This window comes from Hylobates moloch, unplaced genomic scaffold, assembly GCF_009828535.3.
Source record: "Hylobates moloch isolate HMO894 unplaced genomic scaffold, HMol_V3 SCAFFOLD_10, whole genome shotgun sequence".
In the NCBI taxonomy this organism is placed as follows: Eukaryota; Metazoa; Chordata; class Mammalia; order Primates; family Hylobatidae; genus Hylobates; species Hylobates moloch.
The window spans coordinates 97,108,123-97,128,168 of record NW_026652285.1 but is presented as its reverse complement, the minus strand read 5'-3'; the positions used below and the strand labels follow the sequence as shown (position 1 = coordinate 97,128,168).

At 40.2% G+C, this 20,046-nt stretch overlaps 1 protein-coding gene across 3 annotated transcripts in view; it reads left to right on the top strand.

Moving 5' to 3' along the window:
• Positions 1–20,046, top strand: part of SCAI (suppressor of cancer cell invasion) — a 186,685-nt gene that overhangs the window by 152,530 nt on the left and 14,109 nt on the right. For all 3 annotated transcript variants that reach the window (XM_032165116.2, XM_032165115.2, XM_032165114.2), the window contains 3 exons: positions 11,367–11,439; positions 15,741–15,914; positions 16,115–16,215. In XM_032165116.2, coding sequence (XP_032021007.1) covers positions 11,367–11,439; positions 15,741–15,914; positions 16,115–16,215 — 348 coding nt within the window. The remainder of the gene's footprint in view (positions 1–11,366; positions 11,440–15,740; positions 15,915–16,114; positions 16,216–20,046) is intronic.

Below are 20,046 nucleotides of genomic sequence, written 5' to 3'. Positions count from 1 at the left end.
CGGGGTTTCACCGTGGTCTCGATCTCCTGACCTCGTGATCCGCCCGCCTCGGCCTCCCAAAGTGCTGGGATTACAAGCGTGAGCCACTGCGCCCGGCCAGGAGTTTAAAATAATTTTTAAAAAGCCATCCAGGTGCGGTGGCTAACACTTGTAATCCCAGCACTTTGGGAGGCCGAGGCGGGAAGATCACAAGGTCAGGAGTTTGAAACCAGCCTGACCAACATGGTGAAACCCCATCTCTACTAAAAATACAAAAATTAGCCAGGCATGGTGGCATGTGCCTGTAATCCCAGCTATTCAGGAGTCTGAGGCAGGAGAATCTCTTGAACCCGGGAGGCAGTGAGCCGAGATCGCACCACTGCACTCCAGCCTGGGCGACAGAGCAAGACTCCATCTCAAAAAAAAAAAAAAAAAGCCCTCAGTCATTTTGGGCAATACTTCTTTTTCTTTTTTCCCCTGGAAGAAGAAAATCCTTTTGTACATTTAAGTATTTATGACAGAGCTAGCTGGATCCCTGCCTGTGAAAATGACTTACAGGTTTGTCAAAACAGGAGTATTTATCTAAACAGCCTCATCCTAAAGTATTTGACTGATGTCTACAGCAATCCGTTTCTTAAGGCATTCACAACAGGATTCAGTTATATAAGAGCTCTTCTGCCACTCAGCCTCGCTCTCATTCCATTTCTCTCTTGCTGCTTTGAAAGACCTTTTTGTTTTTGCTGTCCTGCAGTTATATGGTGATATATCTAGGTTTGGCTTAAATCTATTGGGATTTGTTGGACTTCTTGAGGTGGTAGGTTGGAGTTTTTTGTTACTGCTGGGAATTTCTCTTTTTCTCTTCACATATTGATTGTATCTAAGCCTCTCTCTCCTCACCTTCTGGAGCTCCGATTAAATATGTGTATTAGACATTCACACTGTGTCTTCCACATTTCTTAACCTCTCTTCTGTCTGTATTTTTCATCATTTTGTTTCTTTGGTTGAGATTTGTATAGTTTCTTCTGATCTAGCTCGTAGTTCAAAAATTCTGTCTTCAGCTGTGTGTAACTTGCTCTCAAACCCATCTATTGAGTTTTTTGTTGGTTATGGTATTTTTCATGTCAATAAATTATATGTCATTCTTTTTTAAGTATTCCATTGCCCTTTCTATTTTATTTTATTTTATTTTATTTTATTTTATTTTATTTTATTTTATTTTATTTTATTTTATTTTGTTTTGTTTTATTTTTGAGACAGAGTCTCGATCTGTTGCCCAGGCTGCAGTTCAGTGGCGCGATCTCGGCTTACTGCAACCTCCACCTCCCAGGTTCAAGCGATTCTCCTGCCTCAGCCTCCCGAGTAACTGGGACTACAGGTGGGGACCACCACACCTGGCTAATTTTTTGTGTTTTTAGTAGAGACAGGGTTTCACCATGTTAGCCAGGATGGTCTCTATCTCCTGACCTCGTGATCCGCATGCCTTGGCCTCCCAAAGTACTGGGATTACAGGCATGAGCCACCGTGCCCGGCTGCTCCGTTGCCCTTTTTATAGTTTCTTATTTTCAAGTTTATTTCTTATTTCTCCAAAGTTAGTAAGCATACTTATTATTTTTTATCTGTGTGATATTTTCTATAATCATATATGAAATTGGAATTTCTTTTTTTTTTTTTTAATTGAGATGGAGTTTCATTCTTGTTGCCCAGGCTGGAGTGCAATGGTGCGATCTCACCTCACCGCAACCTCCGCCTCCCCGGTTCAAGCAATTCTCCTCAGCCTCCCAAGTAGCTAGGATTACAGGCATGTGCCACCACTCCTGGCTAATTTTGTATTTTTAGTAGAGACAGGGTTTCTCCATGTTGGTCAGGGTGGCCTCAAACTCCCAACCTCAGGTGATCCACCTGCCTCTGCCTTCCAAAGTTCTGGGATTACAGGTGTGAGCCACTGCGCCCAGCTGAAATCAGATTTTCTATATGAAATCCGATTTTGCTGTTTGAGACACCCTTTGCTGTTTTTGTGCCCCTGTATGCTTGATTATTTTTGACTATGTTTCTTCTTCTTATCCTTAAAAATTACCTGTATGAAGTTCACTGAGCCCTAGGATGAGGATACCTTTATGCAGAGAGGGTCTGCATTTGCTTATTCCAGACACCCGGAGGCACTACCAGTTTCGGATCACCTAGATGATAGAAATTTGGGCTGCAAATATGCAGGAGGACTGACTTACACTGACAGCCCTCAGGAACTAATTTTTGTTTTCTGCTCAGCATCAAGAAAAAATTTTTTGCAGTCCCATGTGGAGTGATCATGGAGGGGAGAGGAAGTGTCAAGTTTGGTTTTGGTTAATCCTTATACTGACTGTATAGCCCTTTAGGATTCCAGGTTAAAGGGTGTAGCCTTATAGGATTCCAGTTTAAAGGCTGTAGCCCTGAGGATTCCAGTTTAATGTGGGGCGAGTTTTCTATTACATTCCCATCTTGGACAGATGCTGAGCTGTGACATTCATCCCCTTTTCCAGATGAGATCTTCAGAACCCAAATTCAAGTTGCTAGATTGATTCAGGGCAAGAGTTCTGGAATCTGCATATCCTCTCAGTCTCCTCTACAGGTTTTTCTGTATCTCTCTGCCCTTTTTTCAGTGAAGTGCCCTTGAGTTCAGTCCTTGTTCTTTTCCACCTACAGCTGACTTCTTGATGTTCTTAGCTGATTTCATGGCTTTGCTGTTTCTGCGTTGACAACCTCCAGGCCAGACCTCTCTCTCTCAAACTCAACTTGAATATTATCTACCTACTCCACATCTTTAGTTGTAATTTAGTTGGTAGAGTTTGCAAACTGAACATGCCCAAGATGGAATTCCTAGGCTCTTCCATATACAGCTTTCCCCATTTTAGTTCATGGCTACTATACTATTATAGTTGCCCCAGCCAGAATCCTTGATTTCATACTTGACTCCTCCTCCCCTCACATCCAACATCCATTTTAGGAATCCTGTTGACTCTAACTAATACGTATATCCAAGATCCTATTACCTCCTCTCCCTCATCCTGGCTCATACCACCATCATCATTCACCTGAATTACTGCCGTAGCCTTCTAACGAGTCTTCCTCCTTCCTCGCTCTCCTGTAAATGTGCCTATAAGACAGATATGCCACCTTTCTACTCAAAATCACCAATGGCCTGTGATCTCACTCAGAAGAAAGGCTTTATTTTTTCTGATTACATATACCCCTCCCTCCCCAATCTTCCAGAAACATCTCTGATCTTCTCTCTTCCTTGGCCCCTGATTGCTCAGTTCTCTTCAGCCACACTGACCCTCTTGCTGTTCCTGAAACATATCCGGCAGTCATCTGTCCTAGGTCTTTACATTCTTTTCCCCCTGCCTTGAATCCTCTTCCAAAGATACCTACATTATTCTTTAGGTGTTTGAGCAAATAAAGCCTTTTATAAGATCTTCCCTAATTGTCCTTAAAATTATATACCTCCCCAGTACTCCTTATCCACCTTTCTTTATTTTTCTTAATAATCATAACAGTTAACTTTTCCATAGTGACTAGCAATATGCACTGTTGTAAGCACTTTATGTGTATACATTTAATTCCTGCACAACACAGTGTGTTGCTTTTATTGTTCCCATTTTACTGATAAGAAAACCAAGGCACAGATAAAGGTTAAGTAATTTGCCCAAGATCACACAGATAGTGGGTGGCCAAGTTGGAATGTAAAACAGTGGACTGTAAACCTCTGCTATTAACTATGTGCTGTGCTTCCATATGTAGTACTTGTCACCTTCTGTGATATTATATAACTTACTTATTAGTTGGTTAGTTTACTGTGGGTCACAATCTACCATTTCTCCATCCCCCCATCCAACTCTCAGCTCCAGGCTGGGCAAGGTGGCTCACGCCTGCAATCCCAGCACTTTGGGAGGCTGAGGCGGGTGGATTGCCTGCGGTCAGGAGTTCGAGACCAGCCTGGCCAACATGGTGAAACCCTGTCTCTACTAAAAATACAAAAATTAGCCGGGTGTGGTGGCACATGCCTGTAATCCCAGCTAGTAGGGAGGCTGAGGCAGGGAGAGTTGCTCGAACCCGGGAGGTGGAGGTTGCAGTGAGCTGAGATCGCCACTGCACTCCAGCCTGGGCAACAGAGCGAGACATCATCTCAAAAAATAAAAATAAAAATAAAAAAAACCTTAAGTGTCAGCTCCAGAAGATAGAATTTTTTCTGTTTTGTTTACTGTTGTATCTCTAGCACCGGTAGCAGTGTCTAGTCCATAGGTCCATGAGTATTTGTTGAAGAAGAGAAGAAGAGATCTTTAAAAAGAACATTATATACTTTTTTAAGTGAATGCTTTGTTCTTTTTTTTAAGAGACAGGTTTTCATTCTGTCACCCAGGTTGGAGTGCATGGAGTGCAGTGGTACAATCATAGCTCACTGCAGCCTCAAACACCTGGGCTCAAGAGATCCTTCTACGTCAGCCTCCTGAGTACTAGGACTACAGAAACACGCCACCACACCTGGCTAATTTTTAAATTTTGTGTAGAGGTAGGGTCTTGCCATGTTGTACAGGCTGATCTTGAGCTCCCTGCTATAAGCGATTCTCCCACCTTGGTCTTCCAAAGTGCTGGGATTATGAGCCACCATGTCCAGCTAGTGAATACATTTTAAACCTCAGTTAAAGAAATAATTTCCTAAGCAAAAGATTGAATGGCTATATGAAAGAAATCTGAAAAGCCCCATCACTGGCTAGAAATGTAGGAAAGTTATCAAAATTATTTCCTTTTCCCCACAAGAAAGGCTTCTAGCCCTTCTGGGTTTACCAATTATATATATATATATATATATATTTTTTTTTTTTTTTTTTTTTTTTTTTTTTTGAGACAGAGTGTCACTCTGTTGCCCATTTTTTTTTTTGAGACAGAGTGTCACTCTGTTGCCCATGCTGGGATGTAGTGACGTGATCTCAGCTCACTGCAACCTCTGCCTCCCGGGTTCAAGTGAGTCGCCTGCCTCAGCCTCCCAAATAGCTGGGATTACAGGTGCATGTCACCATGCCCGGCTAATTTTTTTATTTTTTATTTTTAGCAGATATGGGGTTTCACCATGTTGGCCAGGCTGGTCTCGAACTCCTGACCTCAGATGAACCACCCCCCTCTCGGCCTCCCAAAATGCTGCGATTACAGGCGTGAGCCACAGTGCCCGGCCCAATAATACTTTGAAACCTTTAGAGTCAGATATACAATTTAGGGCATGAAAAAGATCAGAACTATCCAATTCATTCTGTAGCAGTTAGGCCACAAAATACTTGTATGGCTTTGATCATGTCTTTGATCTTTTCTGAGCTACTTTTTCCTTCTCAAATAAGTTGTGAATGCTGATCTCACAGGATTGTTGTGATTGCAGATTAAGATCTATGAAGCCTAGCATAGAAAATAGCACTCAGTAAATGGTAGGAATTATTATGATAATGATACTGTTTCCAGACAAAATTAGCACACATGAAAGAAGATTTTACCCCAAAGTAGTTTATCAATATAGAATAGAAGAATTTAAATAAAATACTAGCCAATAGGCTTACTAATAGAATCATCTATCAAAAGAGTTTATCTGAATCATGCATGAAGATTAGGTACAGGAAAATCAGGCCAGGTGCAGTGTCTCACATCTGTAATCCCAGCACTTTGGGAGCATAAGGCACGAGGATTGCTAGAGGCCAAGAGTTCAAGACTAGCCTGAGCAATATAGCAAGACCCCATCTATAAAATAAAAAACTAGCCGAGCGTGGTGCCACGTCTGTGCAGTGCTAGCTACTTAGGAGGCTGGGGCAGGAGGATTGCTTGAGTTCAGAAGATAAAGACTGCAGTGAGCTATGATCACACCACTGTACTCCTGCCTGGGTTACAGAGCAAGACCTTGACTAAAAAAAAAAAAAATCATACTATAAACTATGTTGATAGGATAAATAAGACAATCACATGCTTTCGTAACAGTCATTTAGTAAAATCTAATAACACTCATCACCTGTTCTTAACTAAAGCACTGAACCTATGATGAAGAGCTTCTTTATTAAATAGCCAACGTTGTACTTAGAGAAACACTAAAAGTATCTTCAATTAAAATAAGCAAGAAAAAGAGAATGCCTGTTACTATCATTATGATACAGTATTACTTTTGTCCCAACTAGAAATTCATAACATTCCCCAAATAAAACAATAACAAAAGTTGTTTGGATTAGTAAAAGAGGACACAAAACAGTGAATATTGGAAAGAATGAGATGAAAACCACTAGTTGCAGATGGTATGATTTTATATTTAGAAAATCAAGAGGAATCACAGAAAAGCTACTAATATGAATATAAATTCATCAAAGTGGTTAGATATAGGACAAACATATAAAATTCAATAGCAACTTTAGATATGAGCTATGTCTGGTTAAAATTTATTCATTCGTATATATTTGCTATAATTTTTCTTAAACAATAGCTTTGAATCATACACTTCATCTATGTGGGCAGTTATGAGATATTCTGCAAAAACTTGCAAATAAAGATTATAAGATTATCCTTTGGGAGTTAAACTATAAAATTAATTAATGAATAGATCAGAGTAAAGCCACATGTAAAGCACCTTAAAGAAACTATTTCTCAGGCCTAAAATTTAATTATTATCTGATAGAAGGTATTCATGTATTTGTGTCAGAGGTCTCCAAGATGATTCCCAGGTTTGGTGATTTCCTAGGAAGATTCACAGGACTCGGCATATAGTCATACTCACTGCTAAGATTTAGTACAGTAAAAGGATACAGAGCAAAATCAGCAAAAGAAAAAGATAAGTAGGGTGAGTTTGGAGAAAACCAAGTACAAACTTCCAGGGGACCTCTTCCAGTGGAGTCACACAGGATACACTTAATTACCCAACCAACAAGTTGTGACAACATGGATTAAATATTATCTACCAGCGAAGCTCATTAGGAACTCAGTAACCAGGGTTTTTATTGGGAACTGGTCTTGTGGGCATTCTCTGCCTGGCTCTTAACAAAATGCTACACTCCCAGAAGGAAAGCAGGTGTTCAGTATAAGCCATCTTGTTTGCACATTCTAGGGAGAACAAGCCACTCTTTATCAGTTCTGCTAATGGTAGGAATTTTCACCAAAACTAAGTTCCCAGAAGCCAGCCAGGGGCCAACCCAATAAGCAAAACTTTCGAAGGATGGCAGTCTGGCTTGCTATGCTAACACTTCTCTGCACAGTATTATTGGAAAAAAAAAAAGTCAAGAGAGAAGTTGGTTAGCAAGGAGTGCAAAGAAAAAGGAAACCTTGAGAAATAAATAATAGCAATGTCCATTTTAGCACTATCTAAGAGGAAAAGCGACATGGCTAAGATCCCTAAAGCCATCTTAGGAATCTGTAGTGCAGAAAATGCCTCAATCTGCCTTATCAAAAGAATCATTCAATTTACTCGCTTTGTTTGGATTACAAGATATTTCTAATTTATCTGAATTATTTGCTTAATTTTTTTTTTTTTTTTTTTTTGAGACAGTCTTGCTCTGTCACCCAGGCTGGAGTGCAGTGGCCTGATCTCAGCTCACTGCAACCTCCGCCTCCCGGGTTCATGCCATTTTCCTGCCTCAGCCTCCCGAGTAGCTGGGACTACAGGCACCCACCACCATGCCTGGCTAATTTTTTTGTATTTTTAGTAGAGACGGAGTTTCACAGTGTTAGTCAGGATGGTCTCAATCACCTGACCTCGTGATCCGCCTGCCTCAGCCTCCCAAAGTGCTGGGATTGCAGGCATGAGCCACCACGCCTGGCCTATCTGCTTAATATTTTTAGTACTGGTATTACATTCACAAAGTCACAGAATCAAAAATTTCAAGAAAGCATATTGTGAAATCTCTTCCTCCCACCTAGTCCCAATGCACTGAATTCCTATCTCTCCCCATAGATAATCACTGTTACCTGTTTCTTATCCTTTTAGAAAAAAAGTTGTAAATGGATATACAAATTAAAACAAATAGTCTTTTTTTTTTTTTTTTTTTGAGATGGAGTCTTACTCTGTTGCCCAGGCTAGGGTACAGTGACATGATCTTGGCTCCCTGCAACCTCCGCCTCCTGGGTTCTAGCAATTCTCCTGCCTCAGCCTCCCTAGTAGCTGGGATTACAAGCACACGCCACCACGCCCAGCTAATTTTTGTATTTTTAGTAGAGATAGGCTTTCACCATGTTGGCCAGGTTGGTCTCGAATTCCTGACCTCAAGTGATCTGCCTGCCCTTGGCCTTTCAAAGTGCTGGGATTACAGGCATGAGACACCATGCCCAGCCAAGAAATAGTCTTTAGTTTTCTTAGTTATGTAAATAGTAGTAACATCTTATACCACATTGCACCATATCTTTTTTCATTGAATAAGAAGTATTGAGGCTGGCTCACACTTGTAATCCCAGCACTTTGGGAGGCTGAGGCAGGCAGATCACTTGAGGTCAAGAGTTCAAGACCAGCCTGGTCAACATGGCGAAACCCCATCTCTACTAAAAACACAAAAATTAGCCAGGCACAGTGGCATTCTCCTGTAATCCCAGCTACTCAGGAGGCTGAGGCACAAGAATCACTTGAACCTGGGCAGCAGAGGTTGCAGTGAGCTGAGAGGTGGAGGTTGCACTCCAGCCTGGGCGACAGAGCGAAACTGTTTCAAAAAAAGGAAAAAAGTATTGGTGACCCTTCATACCTGTTCATAAAGAACTTCTTCATTCTTTTTTATAGCTCTTTATTATTCCATTGTATTATTGTAGCATAATTTATTGTACCAATCCTGTATTGCTGGTCATTTGGTTGTGTTATTTACATTCCTTCACTATCACTAACAAGGCTTCAATGAATAATTTAATACTTAACGTTATTTTATTGGTTGCATAGTGTATCTATAGGGAAAATTTCTAATTTGGGAATTTCTGTGCTAATATGCATTTGAGTGTAATAGATGCCGCCAAGTTAAATTGTCTTCTAAAGTGTTTATATCAATTTATACTCCTATTACCTACATATGAGTATTTCCCCACATTCTTGCCAACAGTGTATATTCTCAAGCTTTTAGAAATTTTGCTAAACTGATAGGTTAAAAATGGAATTTTTTTTTTTTTGAGAAGGAGTCTTGCTCTGTCGCCCAGACTGGAGTGCAGTGGTGCGATCTTGGCTCCCTGCAGCCTCCGCTTCCCGGGTTCAAGTGACTCTCCTGCTTCAGCTTCCCGAGTAGCTGGAATTACAGGCATGCACTACCATGCCCAGCTAATTTTTGTATTTTTAGTGGAAACGGGGTTTCATTATGTTGGCCAGGCTGGTCTTCACTCCTGACCTCAGGTGATCTGCCCACCTCTGCCTCCCAAAGTGCTGGGATTACGGGCGTGAGCCAACGCGCCTGGTTGAGAGGCTCTTTCAGTATTAGGAGATTAATCCTTTGTAATGTGAGTTCCAGATATTTTCTTCAGTTCATTATTTGACTTTTGATTTTGTTTATGCTCTATTTTACCATTCATAAGCTTTTGATTTTTATGTAACTAGGTTTATCAATCATAGTTAATCATAACAGGAGAGTCTAGGTCAAAAAAATATGTTTTCTTTCACCACTTTTATTGTTTAATTTTTTACATTTGCATCTTTGATATATTTGGAATTTGTCCTAGTGTGTGGTATGAAGTATGGAGCCAATTTTCTTTTAGATGGCTATTCAGTTTTTCCAACCAATCTGAGGTGTCATTATTATGTGTACATAAGTCCTAAATGTTTTGGAGTCTAATTCTGGACTTTTCATTCTGTTCCATTGGTTTTCTGCCTACTGTTGTACCAGCACCACTTTAATTACTGAAGTTTTTCTTTTGTTACGTTTTGTTTTGTTTTTTGTTTTGAGGCAGAGTCTCGCTCTGTTTCCCAGGGTGGAGTGCAGCGGCACAATCATAGCTCATTGTAGCCTTGACCTCCCTGGCTCAAGTGATCCTCCCACCTCAGCCTCCCAAGCAGCTGGGACTACAAGCATGTACCACCACATTTGGCTATTTTTTCTATTCTTTGTAGAGTCGGGGTCTCACTATTTTGCCCAGGCTGGTCTCAAACTCCTGGGCTCAAGTGATTCTCCCACCTCCCAAAGAGCTGGGATTACAGTCGTGAGCCACTGTGCCCGGCCTTACTGAGGTGTAAAGTATGTTTCAATATCTGATGAGTCTAGTTCCGCCTCTGCTCTTTTTCAGAGTTCTCTTGGGCAATCCAGTTTTTCCGTATGAACTTTAGAATTACTTTTTTCAGTTGTAGGAAAAAAAGTCTGTGGCTATTTTTATTGAGGTTGGTTTAAATTTTAATAAGTTAGTGTAATGACATTTTAGAATTGTTTTATCTCTAAGAACATAGTATGTCTTGGCTGGGCGTGCTGCCTCATGCCTGTAATCCCAGCACTTTGGGAGGCCGAGGTGGGTGGATCGCTTGAGCTCATGAGTTTAAGACCAGCTTGAGCAACATGGCAAAATCCCGTCTCTACTAAAAATACAAAAATTAGCCAGGTGTGGTGGCATGCACCTGTAGTCCTAGCTACTGGGGAGGCTGAGGCAGGAGAATCACTTGAACCAGGGAGACGGAGGTTGCAGTGAGCCGAGATCGTGCCATTGCACTCCAGCCTGGGTGACAAGAGCAAGACTCAAAAAAAAAAGAACATGGTGTGTCTTTACATTTGTTCAAGTCTTCATTTTATCATTCAGGAGTATTTAAAAATTTTTTTTTGTTGTTTGATTTTTTATTTCTTATTAAGTTTACTCCTAGGAGTTTTATTTTTCTTGTTGCTTTACCACACAGCTTATGATTTTACTTCCCTTGTAGATATATCTTCAGGAAAAAGATATGATTAATTATGCAGAGTACTTTAGTTTGAGTGTCAGCTTGTTACTGTAAATCACACATTGACATTCTGGTCTTTTACATCATTCCATGAGAGCGGTTATTATGACCCACAATAAGAGATGACTCCAGGAATCAGGTTTTGGAGCTGAAAGCCAGATCCTGGATCTTGGAAAGTTCACCTTTATGTGTATCAGTGTGTGTTGCTCGATGGAGTGGCCTCTTGGTATACAGCCAGATGACTTCTCTTTGCAAAACTACAATCAGGTTTATGCATTGTGTTTAAAAAATCAGTAGTTCACTCAGTAAACTATTTCAATTGAGAGCCTTTAAGAAAGCCTATTATGCATGGTACTTACATATGAATGGCAGTCTCCTTAGCTGTTGCTGATGTTTCTGCATCTATTTATGAGTTTAAGGGCCCAATCTATACACTAAAAATATACTTTGGAAAATTACTAAGTAACTATCTTTGGTCAAATCTTTAATGCCAGTTTTAAATTCTTATATATTACAGAATTTCACAAACTTGTTTGGACAGCCACTAGTCTGCTTGCTTTCTCCTACAGCATATCCAAAAGCTTTACAAGGTATGTACCCTCATTGCCTAGTATAGCCATAGGTTGCAAATAAACACTATCTATATTATGAATAGTACTGATCTTTGTTTTTTCCTCCCATAATGATTGCGTGTGGATTTATGGTGTTTAATATGGCAGGTGTCGCTCTGAAATATACCCAGAAGCCTTGCCAACAACCAGGATCCCTTAATGTGCTACCATTAGGCCTTGAAATAATTCATCCCTGAGAAAGAAGTGGTTTTGTTCCTTGCTGATGGGGAACTCATGATTCGTAAATTTTAAAATTTGTTTTATAGGTGTTTTGATTTGCTGGTCATATCCATGTAGCATGGTTTTCCTATGTCTTTGCAGGCATGTTTTAAAAGATCCAAGGCATCTTTTAAGACTATAAGATTGCTGGTCTAGGAAACTTCTCAGTCTATGCCACAGAGTTAGGATAACCTAACTGGCACAACTTAAAGTGTTTCTTTTATTCACATTTTTACCTTGTTGTGATTTTAAAATAAAAGAACCTCTTCTAAGTCTGCCAGAGAGACAGGTTAGTGTTTTGGCCATTTCTTCAATGGCTGAGAATCAAAAGACTTTTTGTCCTTAATAATTTGTCTTTAATTAGTGACACATAAAATCTAATTCTAACTCCCAGTCATTTAGTAGGTAAAATACTAAACAACCTTAACACTGTTTTAGCAGTACTTGTCACTGTTTCACTATCTCCCTAACTGCGAATAGTGCTGATGTCTCTCTGTGGGAGATGGCATTTTACTGCTACTTCCCAGCCAGAAGTCCTGTCTGCTGACATAGTTTGACACAGGAAGTGATGGTCAGCATTTGAATGCCTGAGAGAAGCTGGAGGCTTTCACCGTTGTTTTAAGGTAAGTTCTGCTGTTTAACAGGGAAAAACATGTAGAAATATTAACTTCATGTATCCAAAAGTAAAATTACTAAGGGATAGAACTTACCTTCAAACAACGGTAAAATTCTCCTGCTTTGAAGATTTTGTTATCCTGTTTCTTATCATTTCTGGAGGAATGTAATCTCTTTCAGTTACTGAGCAGTACTTTTTGCCATCAATCTGTCCTATCATTATGTAGTTTTATTTAAATGTACATGATCAAATAGGTTAATACCAAGATTATTTGGTCTGAAAGACTTCATTGTATAGAATGAAGAGAAATATATATATATATAAAAATATATAGAGAGGAGAAAAACAGACTTTGGAGGCAAACTGACTGAATTTGAATCCCGACTCAGCCACTTACTTGCTGTGTGACCTTGGGAAATTATTCAGTCATTCTGTGCCTCAGTTTCTTCATCTATCAAATGGAAATAATAATAGTATCTACCTCATAGAATAATGCTGGGTATGTAGTAACTACTCAATATGTGCTCTCATTATTATTATTATGCTTAGTTGTAATACATGTCCTTCACATATTTTGATCCGGTTTCCTATCTTCCTGCTACAAAGCTTAGACCTCTAACACCTTAAATTAATTGTTCAATTACAAAAGCAGATTCAAAATTATTTTGTGAGAAATGTTTTGGATTTATCCATAGGCATTATTGCTACTCACCTCTGCAAAAGGGGAGAGCCCTCCATGTGGGTGCAAAACTAGCTGATCAGTAAGCACTTCTGAGATCTAAAGCCTATAGTTTTCTCATTAGCCAAGAGTTACTTCATTTATTCAATTTTGTTTTTTTTTTTTGAGATGGGGTCTCACTCTGTCACTCAGGCTGGAGTACAGTTGTGTGATCATAGCTCACTTCAGCCTCTACCTCCTGGGCTCAGGTGATCCTCCCACTTCAGCCTCTCAAGTAGCTGGGACCACAGGTATACACTACCACACCCAGCTAATTTTTGTATTTTTTTTTGTAGGGACTGGGTCTCACCGTGTTGCCTAGGCTGGTCTCAAACTCCTGGGCTCAAGAGATCTGCCTGCCTTGGCCTCCCAAAGTGCTATTCAGCATTTATTATCAGGTACCGTGCTAGGCACTGGAGATAGCACTGTGACCTGACAAGCACAGTTACGTTCTTCACAGAGCCAAATGTCCTGTGGCAGATAGAGAGAGCCTGATGGGCGGTTATTATAAGTGATTCACAAGAGGATGCCTGCAAATGGACGAGGAGCTCCTGACCAGCAGCACACTGAAGACGAGGGAAGGGGATGAGATAATGTCTAACGTGGACGTTAAGAACATGGAGAACTAGATGGGGGTGGGAAATGACCGAGCGAGAGTGTTCCAGCTGAGAATTTGCATGTGCTGTGGCCATGAGATAAGACAGCTTAGGGAGCACGTAGAAAAATTTATTTTATTTTATTTTTTGAGATGGAGTCTTGCACTGCCGCCCAGGCTAGATGCAGTAGTGCAATCTTGGCTCACTGCAACCGCCGCCTCCCAAGTTCAAGCGATTCTCCTTGCCTCAGCGTCCCTAGAAGCTGGGATTACAGGCACTCGCCACCACTCCCAGCTAATTTTTTTGTATTTTTAGTAGAGACGGGTTTTCGCTATGTTGGCCAGGCTGGTCTCAAACTCCTGACCTCGTGCTCTGCCTGCCTCGGCCTCCAAAAGTGCTGGGATTACAGGCGTGAGCCACCAGGCCTGGCCTAATTTTGTATTTTCACTAGAGACAGGGTTTCGCCATGTTGGCCAGGCTGGCCTCGAACACTTGACCTCAAGTGATCCACCCACCTTGGCCTCCCAAAGTGCTGGGATTACAGGCATGAGCCACCACACCTGGCTGAGCACATAGAGAAATTAGTCATTCCTTCTAGCTAAAGGGTAGAGTTTGAGATTGTGTGATTGAATTATGAAAGAACTTCTAAGATTTGTTAAGTAATTTAAGTGGAAAACAGTGGGGTACAGGTTGAGCATTTTTAATCCTAAAATCTGAAATGCTCCAAAATTCAAAAGTTTGAGTATCAACACGATACTGAAAGTGGAAAATTCCACATATCAGTACTTAGCACAAGGTTTGTTTCATGTACAAAATTATTTAAAATATTGTGTAAAGTTACCTTTAGGTTATGTGTATACAGTACATATGAAACATGAATAAACTTCATGTTTAGACTTGGGACCTGTCCCCAGGACATCTCATTATGTATATGCAAATATTCCAAATCCCAAAAAATCCAAAATTCAAACACTTGTGGCCCCAAGCATTTTGGATAAGGGATACTCAACTTGTACCATCAAAAGATTTAAACAGGAGAGTAGCATGAAAGAGCATTCAGTTAACCTCCTAGAGAATGAACTGGGGAGGGGCATGGATGAAAATGGGGAGATGGCTGGAGATAGCACAATGACTGGTAGCCAGCTGCAAAGACACTAAACCCATAGAACCAATAGGACTTTGTGATGGACTAGGTGTGGGGAGGGAAGGCAGGAATAGACTTCCAGGTTTCTGGCTGAGATGCTGGTAGAAATGATAATACCTGATGGGAAGCATATTTGTAGAGAAAAGGGGAAATAATTTGCTTTGAGTTGTTGACAGGTTGAGTTTGAGGTGCCTTTGAGAGTTAGGTTGAATAGAGTAGCCTAGAGCAGCAGTACTTAAAAGAAGTAAGAGTGTGAGTCATTAAATTTTCTAGTACCTATATCAAAAACAGTAAAAAGAACCAGGTGAAATTAGTGTTAACAGTGACACTTTGTACTAAAGCTTTGAAATCATCTAGTCACATTTTACTCATCTAGTCACATTTTTAGTGTCCAGTATTTTACTCATCTAGTCAACATTTTTAGTGTCCAGTATCTACCGCAAGACAGAGCAGTGCCAGACCTAAGGAATTCAATTTAGGCTACTGATAGAGAATTAGAAATTCGTAGGCATATAAATGGTAACTAAAATCATGGGAGTAAGAGCAGTCAGCAATGTATGGGGCCAAAGAAAGAAACTACTCATATGTAAGAGACAGGAAGGGAAAGAGCAGCTCATAGAGAGCAACTCAGAGGAGAATGAAAAAGACCGGCATTTCTAGCACTCATCAGAGAATTCTATCACAGATAACCCATAACCCAACACTTGCCATATTTGGATGAAATTTGTTAATTGAGGGCAAAAAATGGTAAGAAATATGATCATTTTCCATTTCTCTTAAGTTTGCTAGGCTCTTTCTTAAGTTTGTTCAGCAGAAAGCAACATACCAACGTTTTTGTAGTTTCATGAAGAATCTGCTTTGTTGAATTACGATTTAATGAGATAGCTTTAATTTTATATATTATCAGTATATTAAAATGTTCCTCATATGTATCTCTTATCTTTTGCAAAACTATTGTCTATATATATAACATGTTTGTTATTACAGATCAATCTCAGCGAGGTAGCCTCTTCACTCTCTTTTTGAACAATCCTCTAATGGCCTTCCTATTTGTCTCTGGATTGTCAAGCATGCGCAGAGGCCTATGGGAAAAGTGTCAAGAATATCTTCGAAAAATCAACCGTGATATTGCCCAGCTACTGACTCATTCACGTTCAATAGGTACCCTCCTAATCTAACTGCACATTTAACAGAATGTACTATAATGGCTTAAAATGGTTACTTATTTTAAATTGTTTGAATTTTTAAAGGTATGTGTCCCAGGCAGGAAAGTTGAGAACGCTTTCCTGAAGTTTCCTTCCCCTTTGAAACATAATTTCCATTTAAGCATCTTTTTACTGTCACTTTTCTCCTCTTTGCAGATCAGGCATTTCTCCAGTTTTTTGGAGATGAATTTCTTCGCTTGCTCCTCACAAGATTTATCTTTTGTTCAGCCACCATGAGGATGCACAAGATTTTTCGGGTAAGCAAAGAACATTATTAAAGATGAATTTTATCATTTTAGGTATTTAAGAGCCATGTATTATATTTTACCTGTATAAAATAAGGTTATAATAAAATAATATTATTTTGGATAAATTCAAAATAATATTTACAAATATACTGTCACATTGGTCTGTTAAGTAAAAAAATACATTTGAATACGTAAAGTATAAAGATTAACAATATTAAGGCACATCTGAGTACCTATCGTTTGTTTAAAAGTAGAACATTTTCTGGCTGGCCGTGGTGGCTCCCGCCTGTAATCTCAGCACTTTGGGAGGTTGGAGCTGGTGGAACACTTGAGGTCATGAGTTGGAGACCAGCCTGGCCAACATGCTGAAACTCCTTCTCTACTAAAAATAAAAAAATTAGCCAGGTATGGTGGCACGTGCCTGTAATCCCAGCTACTCTGGAGGCTGAGGCAGGAGAATTGCTTGAACCCAGGAGGCAGAGGTTGCAGTGAGCAGAGATTGCGCCACTGCACTCCAGCCTGGACGACAAGAATGAAACTCCATCTCAAAAAATTAAAAAAAATAAAAGTAGAACATTTTCAATACCTCCCTGATCCTATATCCCTCTCAGATGAAACTCACATCTTGAATTTTATTTATTTATTTATTTAGAGATGGAGTTTCACTCATGTTGCCCAGGCTGGAGTGCAATGACCCGATCTCAGCTCACTGCAACCTCTGCCTCCTGGGTTCAAGCGATTCGCCTGGCTCAGCCTCCCAAGTAGTAGTTGGGATTATAGACGCCCACCACCACACCTGGCTAATTTTTTGTATTTTTAGTAGATACAGGGTTTCACCATATTGGCCAGGCTGGTCTCGATCTCCTGACCTCAGGTGATCCACCCGCCTTGGCCTTCCAAAGTGCTGGGATTATTGGCATGAGCCACCGCACCCCGCCCTGAAATTTTTTTTTTAATCATTCACTTTTCTTCGTAGTTTTGCAGCATTTATTTCTATTCCTACACAACATATTTATGAATCCATATTGTATGTGTTCTACAACTTCCTTTTTTCTAGTTATTCCTGAAATTGAGCCATGTCGATTGACTACAGCTTTCATTCATTCATTTTGTTTGACTATGCAACACTAGGCATTGTTTGACTATATATTGCAAATCACTTATTCTTCTGATAATGAACATTTGGGTTGCTTCAAAGTTTTTATTACTATATAAATGATACTGGCCAGGCGCAGTGGCTCACACCTGTAATCCCAGCACTTTGGGAGGCAGAGGCAGGCAGATCACAAGGTAAGGAGTTCAAGACCAACCTGGCCAACATGATGAAATCCTGTCTCTACTAAAAATACAAAAATTAGCCAGATGTGGTGGCATGCACCTGTAATCCAAACTACTCGGGAGGCTGAGGAAAGAGAATTGCCTGAACCCAGGAGGCGGAGGTTGCAGTGAGCCGAGATCATGCTGCTGCACTCCAGCCTGGGCAACAGAGCAATACTCAGTCTTGGAAAAAAAAAAATGGTGTTACTGTGAAATTCTTGTATCAGTTTCCTGGTACACATATGTAAAATTTTCTCTGAGGAATATACCTAATAGTAGAATTGCAAGATCAGAGGATATAAGCATATTTAATTTTACTAGGTAATGCCAGACTGTGTTCCAAAGCGGCTGTATCAGTTTACACTTATACCAGCAGGATATGAGTTGCTATTTCTGTAATCCTTCCTTTCCAACACTTGTTGCAGTCATACTTTATAGCTTTTGTGAATCTGCTGAGTGTAAAGTGGTAGGTCATTGTGGTTTTAATTTTTATTTCCAGGATTACTGTTAAGGTTGAGCAACTTCTCATATGTGTTCTTCTGTTTTTCTCTTTGTAAAGAATGTGTTCAAGTCTTTTGCTTGACTTGATAGTCCGCTTTTCTAGCTGTTGCTTTTTTGTGTATGGATGTACCTATACAACACTTCATTGAGGTTTTAAATATTTTAGCCATTATATTTTTCACTTCTGTAAGTAAAATTTTTTTTCAAGTATGCCTGAACAGTTAAAAAAATATTTTGCAGCTTTTGGTTTCAGAATATTATTTCTTTCCATTTTATTACGGTAATTTTAAAATGTGAAAGAACTGTGCAATGGGCCAGGCGCAGTGGCTCATACCTGTAATCTCAGCACTTTGGGAGGCCGAGACAGGAGCATCACTTCAGGCTAGGAGTTTGAGACCAGCCTGGGCAACATAGTGAGACCTCATTTCTACAAAGAAATTTTTAAAATTAGCCAGGTGTAGTGATGTGTGCCTATAGTCCCAGCTCTTCAGGAGACTAAGGTGGGAGAATTGCTTGAGCCCAGGAGTTTGAGGCTGTAGTGAGCTCTGATTGTACCACTGCATGGGCCAACTGTGCAGTTCCACTTAAGACACAGTTTTTTTTTGTTTGTTTGTTTTTTCAAGAAATAAATTGGAAAAATTTTGGAGATTTCCTACAGTTTGCAAAACAGATGAACTACATAGCCTAGGAATATTGAAAACATTGCTCACCTGGGCCCCGCGGCCAGCGGAATTGGCCCCGCTCTGTGGCTGCCAGGGCCTGCACACTGGAATCGCCATGGCCAGTGCACCCCACCATGCCAGTTTGAACCTCCATGGCCTCAACCAGATTTGGAATGTCAAAAAGCAGAGTGTCTATTTGATGAATTTGAGGAAATCAGGAACTTTGGGCCACCCAGGCTCTGTAGATGAGACCACCTATGAAAGACTAGCAGAGGAGTCACTGGACTCTTTAGCAGAGTTTTTTGAAGACCTTGCAGACAAGCCATACACATTTGAGGACTATGATGTTTCCTTTGGGAGTGGTGTCTTAACTGGTAAACTGGGTGGAGATCTAGCAACCTACATGATCAACAAGCAGACGCCAAACAAGTAAATCTGGTTATCTTCTCCATCCAGTGGACTCAAGCGTTATGACTGGACTGAGAAAAACTGGGTGTACTCCCACGATAGCGTGTCCCTCCATGATGTGCTCGCTGCAGAGCTCACTAAAGCCTTAAAAACCAAACTGGACTTGTCTTCCTTGGCTTATTCTGGAGAAGACGCTTGATGCCCAGCCCGGTTTTAAGGATATTCAAAGCTGTCAGGCCAAGACCCCAGCTTCATTATGCAGCTGAGGTCTGTTTTTTTGTCTTTCGTTGTTTTTCATTCCTGCTTTTGAGGAACAGCTCTGTGGAAAGAAATTGTTGCCTCCTACCTTGCCCACAAGTTTTTATTTTTAATTTCTACAGAAGATTTTTTTGGATTAATTGTCTGATTTCCTCCCTCACATGATATCCTTTATCTTTTATAATGTCTTATCCCTCTACCTGAATATAACAACCTTTAAAAAAGCAAAAGAATAAGAAGGAAAAGTTCCAGGAGGAGAAATGAATTGTCTTCACTCTTCATTCTTTGAAGGACTTACTGCAAGAAGTACATGAAGAGCAACTGGTTAACCTGCTCACCGTTCTGTCTCAAAATGAGACACATTAACGGGTAGGCTACAAATGTTCCCGGGCTTCTTTCAAAGTGGAAGCACTTCTGAGATCTTTAGCATTGAAGTGTCAAAAGCAGTTCACATGGGAAGACAATTTCTTATGTGTGCTTTGTGACTGCCAGGGTGTGGCCTGCACTGGGTTGTCCAGGGAGACCTAGTGCTGTTTCTTCCACATATTCACGTGTGTGTGTGTATTTTTTTATTTTTTATTTTTTCATTTTAAGGGTTAGTATGGAGTCAGCTGCTATAAGAATGCAAAAAACTTCCAGTGACAAGAAAGGAGGAAAAGAAAGCCATTTTCATGAGCTGAGTGATGTAGCATAA